The sequence below is a fragment of the Colias eurytheme genome, chromosome 7, assembly GCF_061535395.1.
Source record: "Colias eurytheme isolate Ceu_HAF_F1 chromosome 7, ilColEury1 Martin Lab GWU primary, whole genome shotgun sequence".
NCBI classification, from domain to species: Eukaryota; Metazoa; Arthropoda; class Insecta; order Lepidoptera; family Pieridae; genus Colias; species Colias eurytheme.
Window position 1 is genome coordinate 451,498 of NC_142986.1, and position 12,825 is coordinate 464,322.

Sequence of the window (12,825 nt, forward strand, 5' to 3'; positions counted from 1 at the left end):
CGTATACGCTCTTACAGGTGGAACGCGGAATTAGACTTGCAAGTTGCTGTCAGACAAACTGTCGGACATTTCTCGCGGAAGTTTTCTTGCAGATGGAAAAGTCACTTTCTCTGTCTCTACATAATATAATATCCATATGTATGCTTAAATCTTTAAAACTACGCAACGGATTTTGATGCGGTTTTTTAATAGATAGAGTTATTAGAGAGGAAGTTTTTAGTATAATATAATTTATTTGGTTTCAGCCAAAGCGGGCGAAGCTTCGGGAGGAAAGCTAATAACGTGTAAATGGTATATGATTAAGGGCATTTTAGAACTGTTTTAATGTCAAAGATGGTTTGGAAATTAAATATGAAAATATTTCAATTATTTAATGGTAGCATGGGAGTCTGTTATTTATTTAATTTTTTTTGTAATAAAAAATCAAAAAAATCAATGAAAAGTTTGCATAGACAACAGATCATAGACTTAGGTCAGCTGACATAAATTTTATCATTGGTCTTGTGATAAGTTGTGATCCTCCGCCATTCTCGGGTCGTCTTTTCCATCTTTCTTGTCCCGTGAGTTGATTTTATTGTAAATCTTCTTTTAAATTTAAACTTTTATTACAATTTAATTTGTGCTTGTGCTAAAGGTTGTGAATATTACTTATTATTTGGTTTTTGGTAAGCTTTTGCTTGATGTGCCGCAATACGCCTTAACTTTGCATTATTTTAAATTTTCTTTAGATTCTACTCATTAAAGGGTTTTAAAGTCATATTGTAAGCTTTATTATTAGTATAATTTGTATAACTATTCAATCATTTCATTTTTAAGAACATATTTTTTTAATCATGTGATCGTTTGATATTGATTCGGTTTGTCCCAAATCCTACCTTGTCCATAAATTTATTCTTTGGGACAATAATTAAGAGGCTTATAAATTTTAAAACGATCGTTACAATCCAAACTATGTTATTACATAGTGTTTTTATACTGTGCATTTATCACACTTATTATTTTTAATTATTCAAAGAAACATTCCAATAAGATTAGGAAACCTATTATTAAAATTGACTTCAATGCATATAAGTTTAAATTATTTCTACCTAAATGTATATGACTATACAACTCAAAACATGAACCTATATTGGTCATGTGATTGTAACAATGAATGTGTGTCCAGTGAAAATTACTATACACTCATATTGCTACCAAGTCCATGTTAGATTATCACCAGTTACCAAGTCCAAGTTATACTTATTTACTTCCAAAGAATTCCATTGGATTTATGTATCAATTATCAAACATATTGTATCAAAAATGAATGAAAGAGAATAAATTCTCATTCAATGATGATACAAAATTGAAAACCCCTTTTCTTTTTGTGTTATATTTAAATTTTATGTTCTCCTTCAAACATGTTTTTTATAGTTTTTATCCAGATATGTTCTCCTTCAAACATGTGTTTTTATAAAGTTTTTATTCAGAGCATATTGAAAGAAGATTACATTTTCAGTCAATATAGACATATCAATACATTCATTTCATTTCTTATGATTTTTATATCCAAATTACATAATACATATTTGTTACTCAAGAAAAGGTTTCATTTCACCCCAAAACAATATTTTATTAGGTTTTATCTATAATATGTCTTCATGTATGTTTTTAAATCAAATGTATTGTAATATATGCATGTACTGCACATATTTCATTTTGCATTCATAGAATATACTATAGTTCTTGTTAAGTAAGCATTTTTTGTAAGAGAAATACTAGTCTGAAAAAATTGGAACCTCAGTCTGTGTTTTATAATAATCATTATTTATGTACGGTTCTATGTTTTGAATTACTACTGTTTTCTTTATAAAAAATATGGAGTTTGGGTTATGAATATTTAAAATATTAAATTAATCAATTCGTTTATCAAGTATTGATAAATTGGATATTGGTTATGAAAATCATAGATATGGAAAATTCTAAAAAAAAATCAATTCTCAATTGACATTGATTGATGTTGATATCAGTGACATGTTGTATGCGTGATAAATGATCAGCTGATCTGTCAGCACTTTTCTAACCATAAAGACATACTTCTATAATTTATGTTCAAAATTATATAAAAAAAAATCTTTTTATTGGGTGTATTTGTAAAGGTTTGTTAAACAATACAATTTTATAAAATAACTAGCGGTCCGCCCCGGCTTCCGTGGTACATATGAAAAATAGATGTTGGCCGATTCTCAGACTTACCCGATATGCACAGAAAATTTCATGAGAATCGGTTCAGCCGTTTCGGAGGAGTATGACAACGAAAACTGTGACACGAGAATTTTATATATTAGATAATTTTCTCTTAATTCTTTTCATTCAATTAGGTCATCATATTATGGTACCTCTCAATGTTATGTGTTCAATAGCATCTTTTTGGTAACATTTACTACAATCTGGAATAGTTTTTTGGTGCAAATGAATAAAAGAAAATCTCTAATCACTTATTAAGTGACATGTCTCCTACATTGCCTCCTATCATTCACATTATATAAAGTTTAGAAAATTAATTCAAATTAAAGAAAACATCTGAAATATATGTTTTAAAGCAGAATTTATTGGTCATTTTTCTTGTATCAAATATAATTTCTGCTTTCTTTCCTGTCTATTTGGACGCTTATCGGTTTCTATGAATGCTTATTTTATCTATTGTTTCCATATACAATTTAATTAATGCAATTTGTTATGTTTATGTAATATTAGCAATGGAAACGTCCTACAAAATTTCACTGGTTAATAAGTTCAACAAATTGTTCACAGATATAAAAATATATTATAAATATATTGAAAATGGCGTCAAAGGGCGCATTGAAGACGATCGCCAATGAGGAGAATGAGGAGCGGTTCGGTTATGTATTCGCCGTTTCTGGACCCGGTAAGTTTGGAATAATATCCCATATTAAAATTACGTTTTGTAAGAATACTACATTTTTTTATTTTTTAATAAAAAATATAGTTTTATGGCTTCTAAAAAATCTAAGAGAAGAAGATATTAATACTCGATAGCTCAGTCAGTGCGTCGAAAGAATCTAATCGATCTATTCTATCCTTAAATTTTTTTCAAAATGTTTGTCCGTCTGTCCAGTCGTAACGGCGGAAAAGATGTCCGGATCGGCTATGTACGAGCTGGTGCGTGTCGGCTACAATGAACTCGTGGGCGAGATCATCAGGCTCGAGGGTGACATGGCCACCATTCAGGTAATTATTGGATATTTTGTACATGAAAATGTGTTGTTTTGACAGCTTTGTGAAATGTGGAAGATGTGGTTCAACAAACTTTTTGGTATTTTGAGTAATAGTTATTTGATGATTTTAATTTGGATTTATTGAATGAGATTATTAATATTAATGGTACTTTCATACAAACACCAGCGCAAATGTACAATGTACATATATTTAGAGATAAACTACGATAACATGGCGCGCCCCCCAAAATTCAAAACGTTTGAAAGTATTTGTGAAAGTATTTACAATGCTCCACCAAGATTCACAAGGCATGTGTGCGTAATGAGACGGCCGTCAAACAAAAACAAATACACGGATTTGTTGCTCGACTAGTCACGCTCTAATCGCTCATTATTATTAGTAATGGCGCTGCACTGACGTATTCTATGAAAACGACACGTGCGTTGTCTTGGGCGCTCGGCAACTTATGATTAGTTGACCAACAAATCTGGACGTAAAGTACTAAAGACGAATACGTACAACTACATACAAACTCCTTCGTAAGGATGTCACTACACACATTGAAACAGTAATTTGGAGGGGCGCGCCATGTTATCGTAGTTTATCTCTACCATTAAAGACTGAAAAACGTTTAAATTGTTATGATACTTATCAAGTTTAACTGTAATCTATCATGCTATGAATATTTTTTGTACGTAAATTGTAACGTAATGTTGTAATACATAAACTCTTATCTTACCTACATTTAACTCTAGTTGTTCATGCTGTTTATACATTTTTATTAATTCACCCCATAGGTGTACGAAGAAACATCGGGTGTGACGGTCGGTGACCCAGTACTCCGTACAGGCAAGCCGCTGTCCGTGGAACTCGGACCAGGTATCCTCGGCTCCATCTTCGACGGTATCCAGAGGCCGCTGAAGGACATCAACGAGCTGACCAACTCGATCTACATCCCCAAGGGTGTGAACGTGCCATGTTTGGCTCGGGAGATCGATTGGGAGTTCAACCCGTTGAACGTTAAGGTACGTTGTAGATTAGTTCAAGGAATTTGTCCAAAAAGTAATAAAAAATTAATTAAACAGTTTTAGTTGGATATTTAAACAGAATAGAAGATTAATTTGAGTAACTACTTATTTCACGCAAAATAAACTCGTCGAGTTGCGGAAACATTGTATTGATTTATTGTTTATAATGTTTATAAAGAAGCTAGCGAAAGCTATGCGGTGAAATAATTTTCATCTGAAATAGTGAATTTGATTAAAAATGGAAACCGAAATATGAACTGCAACAATTGTTCTTCATACTCTTTTCTATATGTACTTATTTTCATCATATTGGTATCTTTGTATGTTTTTGGCCCTTTTCAAAATAAATGATTCTTTCTTGCCTGTTTCCGTTCATCGCTTTGTTCACCACAGGTGGGCTCGCACATCACCGGTGGTGATCTCTACGGTATCGTCCACGAGAACACTCTGGTGAAGCATAAGATGCTGATGCCACCGAAGGCCAAGGGTACAGTCACTTATATTGCACCAGCCGGCAACTATAAAGTCACTGTGAGTATACATTTATTATAGAAATAAACTGACTTTATTGACATTATAATTTTTAGTGTATCTTTTAAGAATATTAGCTAGTAGTTACTTTAATAGTGTGAATTGTAACAATTCCATATGTGATTATAAATATCTATCTATCTATGTATCTTATATAACAAATTATAAAATAAAATTGAAAAATCTTAAATTTGAGATTTTTCTAAAGCGTTCTTGATAAAACTCGGGTCTCGCCTTGCCGGGACGAAACATAGCCGGGCCTCTCTGTATATGAGTACTAAAAATAACATTCATTATTGATATTTTCATTCACATAACATTCATTTGATATTTTCTCTAGGACATGGTGCTAGAAACCGAGTTCGACGGTGAGAAAGCTCAATACACGATGTTACAAGTGTGGCCGGTGAGACAGCCGCGTCCGGTCACAGAGAAGCTTCCCGCCAACCATCCGCTGCTTACGGGCCAACGTGTGCTTGACTCGCTCTTCCCGTAAGTTTACATTGGTAGCACTCACTCAGTGGACATCACTAACTCAGTGGACTCACTCGGTGAATATCACTCACTGAACATTACTCACTCACTGAATATCACTAACTCATTGAACATCTGTAACTTAACTTAATGAATGAATATTTTATGATCGACATTTTGACATTTAATGATCGACAATCGCGTTTAAAACCCGTTAAAAAGTTAAGTTATTTGTTTTATCTGGCATAAAGTGTAAATATGAGTTTAATACATTGAGATAATATTACTATGTATGGAGGAGACACCACGAACAAAATCTGTGCGCCATTTTTTTGCTCTAACTAAGTTTTAAAAATTATTATCCAGTTATAGTAGGGGAGCCCAGGATGCTAAATGTGGATTTACTCGAGCGTCACGGGAACCTATTAGAATTGGTAGATTAGACCATAGCGAGAAAAAAAGGTCCTATAATGTTTTCACTTTTAGCGGTGGGGAAGGGTTTTTTGATTTTTTTTAATTTAAAAAAGAAAAAAATTGGCTTGGAAATACTCAAGCGCGTTAGATATTGATATTTTGCATGCTCCAGGACGTCACTGAAAAAAAGTATACGTTAATCTGACGATTTAAGTGGCGATTTAATCGCTATGAAGAAAGGGTAAAAAATTAAAGTAATATTATTCGAGCGCGTCAGATTAATATATGGGGGGGTTAATTACAATATAAGAAGTCCCCATTTCGCTAATCTGACGATTCGAGCTCAACCTTAGGGAATTATGGATTATTCAAATTTTCCAGCGGGGCCCCTGAGCGCACCCACCAACCATAACTGCTCATATTGACTAGAGGTACTAATGAATAGCTAAGGTACCGTCCCTTATAGTAATCTGACGCGCTCGAGTAAATCCCAAAATCCCCCTCTTGGCCTCCCCTACTATTAGGTACTTACCGAAAAAAGTTACTCCTTTGCACTTATTATTTGTATTATTTGTGCAATATCGTAACACACACGAAGGCATATTTGATGCGTTTCACTTTAAAACAAATAAAAAATGAGCGTGCAGTTACGCCATATGGCTTATGTTGAGCGGAACATAAGTGATGTAGGCGGTGTCGTCTCCATATGTATATCACAATGGTTTAATATTATGATATTTTTGTATAGATGTGTACAAGGCGGTACAACAGCCATCCCCGGCGCTTTCGGTTGCGGCAAGACTGTCATCTCTCAAGCTCTGTCCAAATATTCCAACTCTGACGTCATCGTATACGTCGGGTGCGGGGAGCGTGGTGAGTTTTATTTCAAATCAAATCAAATCAATTCAATTCAATTCAACATTCAATAATTTAATATTGAAATTAACACAAGTTTAAAAAAAACATTAAAATAATTGATTATATGTTGTTCTATGTACTGGGAATAAGTTTAATTTGTATATTTTTTATTTTATTACAATATGTATATTGTAAGTAAAGTTTAGTTCCATAACTCAAGGTCCTTGATTCAATATTAAAAAGAAGATTTCAGATTTGTTTAATTTATCTTTTCATGGAATAGAATAACCATTATCTATCTGAAAAACTACCAAAAAATGTGCGTGTGTGCCGAGCATACGTGTCAGAAGTGAAACTTCTTTAACAAGATTCAAAGCACCAAAATCGCCGCCTTACTCCATGACGTGACGGTATTGCCATGATGCGACTTGCAATTTTAAACAATCCAACAGCGCCTAAAGAAGTTTCACTTCAAAATAGAGTATATTTTTTATTTATTTTATACTTTTTATTAACAAGGTAACGAGATGTCCGAAGTACTCCGTGACTTCCCGGAGTTGAGCGTTGAGATTGACGGAGTGACAGAATCCATCATGAAACGTACAGCACTTGTGGCTAACACCTCGAACATGCCTGTCGCTGCCCGTGAAGCGTCTATTTATACTGGTATGTATATGTGTGTCTGTTTGTTTGTGTTTTGGGGGTAGAAGTCAAGATAGTTGGATTGAGTTTTTTGCCGGTTCTTCTTCATTGATACTGCTTCTCAGATTGGTAAATATTTAAACTGTTATGATTATTCAAAAGTGCTTTTACCGAAGTCTAATTGAATAAATAAATGTTTGAGTTGGGTAGGTAATTTAGAGCGTAGTTTTGGTAAAAAAATTGTGAGAACAATTGTGTTAAGTGTAGGTAGTTATTGACGATATATAGCCATATAGCTTTCCTCGATAAATGGGCTATCTAACTCTGGAATAAATTTTTCAAATCGCAACAGTAGTTCCTGAGAATAGCGCGTTCAAACAAACAAACTTCAGCTTTATAACATCATCATATAGATATCAATATCTATTAATGGCGATTTATCCATGTTACCTGTTATGTGTTGATTGTTTAACTAAATAAATAACATTTTTTAACGTGATAACGTTTTTAAAATCGTTTTAGTCGGGTGACATGTTCAGAAACTTGTCACACCAAAACCTTACGAGCGCGATCGCAGGTATAACGAGAGAGAGACGGACCGATCTCCCGTCTCATCTCGAGCGCTGCCACCAATAAGACGTTATCACGTAAACATCTCGATCGTAAACCTACTTTACAAACAACCAATTTTTTTTGTATACAGGTATCACCCTCTCGGAGTATTTCCGTGACATGGGCTACAACGTGTCCATGATGGCGGACTCCACGTCCCGTTGGGCGGAAGCGTTGCGTGAGATTTCCGGACGTTTGGCGGAAATGCCCGCCGATTCCGGATATCCGGCGTACCTCGGGGCCCGATTGGCCTCCTTCTACGAGAGGGCGGGAAGGGTTAAGTGTCTTGGAAACCCTGATAGGGAGGGTGAGTTCAATTCATTTTAAATAACCGTTTATATAAAGACAGACATTCTGTGTTCGCATAATGTTTAAATGGTCATATTCATTTTAGATAATTAGACATATTGTCATGTCTTCTATCTGTCCAATATATAGCGTTGAAATGGTCGTTTTCGTAATTTTTAATTGATGGTACAAGTTTTTTACCATCAATTAAAAACGCACCATTGAATAATGTATGTGCTTAATTTTGATTGTATTTTTTGTAATGTTTATTATTAATGTTATTCGTTTTATATAAATGTAATAGAACAGATAATATTGATTGTTATAGCTTTGGAAAATAAGCCACATACATCACTCATAATATGAGCACTTAAATTCATAAAGGTCGACAATAACGACAAAATATTTATAGAATTCAAATTTAAAAATGAAAAATTTATCCTGTCATATAATCCTATTACTATAAAGGCGAAAGTTTGTAAGTATGGATTTATGGATATTTGTTACTTTTTCATGCAAATACTACTGAACAGATTACAATGAAATTAAGCACACATATAGAGGGTAACTTGGATTAACACATAGGATAGGTTTTATCCCGGAAATCCCACGGGAACGGGAACTATGCGGGTTTTCCTTTGAAAACGCGGGCAAAGCCGCGGGCGGAAATCTAGTTATTCTATAAAAGTGTTCAAATAAACAATATTTACTCCCCAGGCTCCGTATCAATCGTGGGTGCGGTATCGCCCCCCGGGGGTGACTTCTCTGACCCCGTGACCGCCGCAACCCTGGGTATTGTGCAGGTGTTCTGGGGGTTGGACAAGAAGCTCGCGCAGAGGAAACACTTCCCGTCCATTAACTGGCTCATTTCTTACAGGTAAAAACATACTTTAATATTATAAAGCTGAAGGGTTTGTTTGAACGCGCTAATCTCGGGAACTACTGGTCCGATTTGAAAAATTCGGTGTAAGATTGCACATTTATCGAGGAAGGCTATAGGCTATATATCATCACGCTAAGACCAACAGGAGCGGAGAAATGTAGATGAAACCGCAAAGCGCAGATAGTGCATAATAATGAGAGAAAAAAACTAAAAACAAGTCAACATCTTTATTGATGGGTAAAAAAATAACTTAAATGGATCGAGAAGTTAAAAAAATAATTACATTTATAATTGTTTCGAAATGGTTTATTATCATCATTATATGTTTTTATATTTAATAAAATAATTATTTTTTTAATAAATCCGACTCCAAGGACCGGAATAAAGAACTTAATTTTAGTTGTAAAATTGTAGTTGTGTAAAAATATGAAATTATAATTTAACGTAATTTACTTAGCTTGTATTAAAGATATACAAATTATTTTAAATTAAATGCAATTTTTTTTTTCACAGTAAATACATGCGTGCTCTAGATGACTTCTATGACAAGAACTACCCCGAATTCGTGCCACTCAGAACAAAGGTTTGTCCTACTAATATTATAAATGCGAAAGTTTGTGAGGATGTGTGTGTGTGTTTGTTACTCTTTCACCCAAATGTAGTATTTGCGTGAAAGAGTAACAACGAAAGACGAGAACGAGAAGTGAAACGATTACGAAATTTAGCACACATATATAGGGTTTTATTTATTTATTTATTTTATTTATAAAATGGTACCTTACAGCTTATAATACAATAAATAGTAAATTAATAATTAAGTACGCCAATAACAAGGTACACCAATTATCAGTTCAACATAAGTGACAAAAAAAGAAAACAGTGCTTAAAGTACTTAATACTATACAAATTCGAATTGGTTATTATAATTAAGTAGCAAATTTCAACTCAAAATAGGTATGTGTATGTGTGTGTGTGTGTGTGTGTGAAATTGTGTGTTGTGTGAGGGTTACTTGGATCAACACATAGGATAGGTTTTATCCCGGAAACGCGAGCGAAGCCGCGGGCGGAAATCTAGTATTTCATATTCTAACTTTAAATTATAACAATTTTTTTAAATTTTTTTAAATTCGATTATGTAGACCATACAGGTTATTTTCGCCCGTTATTACTCTTTATTTTTCAAATAAGCATAAAGCTAAATATTAAGATTTCAAATAACCATTGCAACAGTAAAATTAATATAAATTCTCTACCAGGTAAAGGAGATCCTCCAAGAGGAAGAGGACTTGTCAGAAATCGTGCAACTGGTCGGCAAGGCGTCGCTCGCTGAGACCGACAAGATCACGCTCGAAGTGGCCAAGCTGCTCAAGGACGACTTCTTGCAGCAGAACAGGTGGGATATCTACACTTAATATTATAAAGCTGAAGAGTTTGTTTGTTTGAACGCGCTAATCTCAGGAACTACTGGTTCGATTTGAAAAAGAATTTCACTATTAGATAGTCCGTTGATCGAGGAAGGCTATAGGCTATATATCATCACGCTAAGACCAACATGAGCGGAGCAATGCGGGTGAAACCGCGGAGCACAGCTATTTTAATTATAAACCGACTGCAAAAAAAGACTAAAGATGCCCAATTCGAATTTTTTGTAGCGTTTTTACTTCAGAAATTTCGACGGCTATTTATACCTTGATGATTCTTTTTTATATGAAATCTGATGCCTTCCATGTGATCTGAATTAAATTTGGTTGTCTGTCTAGACCTTAATTATTGGGAATAGACATAACTTTATTTTTGCAAGAATTTTAAACTATATTGTGGGATAGTTACAATGATAATGTCAGCATCGACAAATGCCAATTGATTCAATGATTTAGATTTTAGACAATTCTTCAGACAGATAATGATACAACATTAAATTCCGAAGACAGTTTTCACAATTCAATAATTACTTATTTTACAAGAATTCTGTTCTATATTGTTTCCTGTTATAATTATTGCTTTAAAAGTGTATTATGATGCTTATTGTTACATGATTTTAATATAACAACTATGTTCTTGCCGGTTCTTCTCCATAGATACTGCTTTCCGAATCGGTGGTAAATGTTAAAAATATGTAATGACGATTCAAAAGTGCTTTTATAAGAAGTCTTAATTGAATAAATAAATGTTTGAGTTTGATCTGTTCCTATTATTGATTTAATTGTGTTTTCTGATGATTATTTGTTACAATTATTTCTTATTTTTACAGCTACTCTGCGTACGACCGTTTCTGCCCGTTCTACAAGACGGTGGGCATGCTTAAGAACATAATCTCGTTCTACGACATGTCACGTCACGCAGTAGAAAGTACCGCGCAGTCTGACAACAAGGTCACGTGGAACGTCATCCGTGATGCCATGGGGCCCGTTTTGTATCAGCTTTCGTCTATGAAGTTCAAGGTCAGTTCTACCAATAAGTTTTTAATAGCAGTGGACCAAGAATAGACCCCTGTGGCACTCCCCCAAAAAGTTGCACCACTAGTATAGGTATGGAATGGTAATGGACCAAAGATGGACCCCTGTGGCACACCGCGATGTGGTATATCTATCAAGTTTACAACAAGGTCTATGGGACCCGTGTTGTACCAGCTTTCTTCTATGAAATTCAAGCTTAGTTCTACCAATATTATAGAGAATAATATTCGTGTCAGTTCTACCATTAGCATAATTATTTAATAGCAGTGGCCCAAGAATAGACCCCTGTGGCACTCCTCCATGAAGTTGCAGCATTGGTGCAGCTGTTGAATAGCAATGGACCAAGAGTTGAACTTTGTGGCCCTCCTCCGTGAAGTTGTAGCATCCTTATAACATTTGAATAGCAAAGGACCAAGGACGGATCCCGGTGGCACTCCGCAAATTCGATGCCCTAGAATTTTGTGAAATAGGCCCTATATTTTACTTCATTTAGTATCAGATAATAAAATATAATCGATTTAATTAACCAAGGATGAATACTTAAATTTTATGTTTTTTTTTACTTAATTTTAATGATGGCATCTGGCATCTGAATCAAACGTGTCATGATGTTCAATAACTAATTTTTATTATTCAAAAATGCCTCAACGCATTAAGATTGTTGAAGTGAAACATCTTTATCGGGGTTGGACAAAAATTTAGTGTAACATTTTTGCGTTACGCCGTACGCGTGACATTTTTTCGTTACGCCGTACGCGTGACAATTTTGCGTTACGCCATACTCGTGACATTTAAGGTCATAAAGAAGTTTCACTTCTTACGTGTGTACTCTAGTACACGCATACATTTTTTTTCTAAAACCTAATATTTCGTATTGCAGGACCCAGTAAAGGACGGTGAAGCCAAGATCAAGGCGGACTTCGACCAACTTCTCGAAGATATGTCCGCGGCTTTCCGCAACCTCGAAGATTAGGCGATATCACCTTACACCTCGATATCTCCTCGATATCTCCCTGATATCTCCCTGATATCTCGCCGATATCTCCCTGATATCGACATTTCCAAATTCCAATACATTGTTGAAAGTTCATAGCGCGCCACTTGTAAATAAATATATAGCGCGACATAGTTGTTATTTATATGATATTATACTAAATATATTTATAAACAAACAGATTTATTTTTGCCTGGTTTCTAGTGTGATTTATTTGATCGATTCGTGCATTCCACGTTTTTATAGTTCGCTTTGCCGTTCGTTTCAGTATTATCGAGCAGAAATTACATCATGAATTATATTACTGTTTGATGTTACGTGTTGATAGGAGTTATTATAAATAAATATTAATTATTGAAACGCTGTTTTATTCTGATTAGAATGAATTGTATTGATTGTTGTAAGTGAATAAAAGACAGAAAAATA

At 34.4% G+C, this 12,825-nt stretch overlaps 1 protein-coding gene across 2 annotated transcripts; it reads left to right on the forward strand.

Annotated features, from left to right (window-relative positions):
- The first annotated feature begins 447 nt into the window (after positions 1 to 447).
- LOC149906856 (V-type proton ATPase catalytic subunit A) lies at positions 448 to 12,825 on the forward strand. Of its 2 annotated transcripts, none has more exons than XM_090103903.1 (14): positions 448 to 560; positions 2,794 to 2,908; positions 3,119 to 3,231; positions 4,017 to 4,244; positions 4,641 to 4,778; positions 5,119 to 5,270; positions 6,415 to 6,539; positions 7,044 to 7,190; positions 7,870 to 8,085; positions 8,784 to 8,943; positions 9,463 to 9,532; positions 10,206 to 10,342; positions 11,201 to 11,390; positions 12,286 to 12,825. In XM_090103903.1, the coding sequence occupies exons 2-14, from the start codon at positions 2,824 to 2,826 to the stop codon at positions 12,376 to 12,378; spliced, it is 1,854 nt and encodes a 617-aa protein (XP_089960029.1). In that variant the 5' UTR covers positions 448 to 560; positions 2,794 to 2,823; the 3' UTR covers positions 12,379 to 12,825. The 2 variants fall into 2 exon arrangements, with proteins under 2 accessions (XP_089960029.1, XP_089960030.1); XM_090103904.1 differs by having other exon boundaries at positions 530 to 665.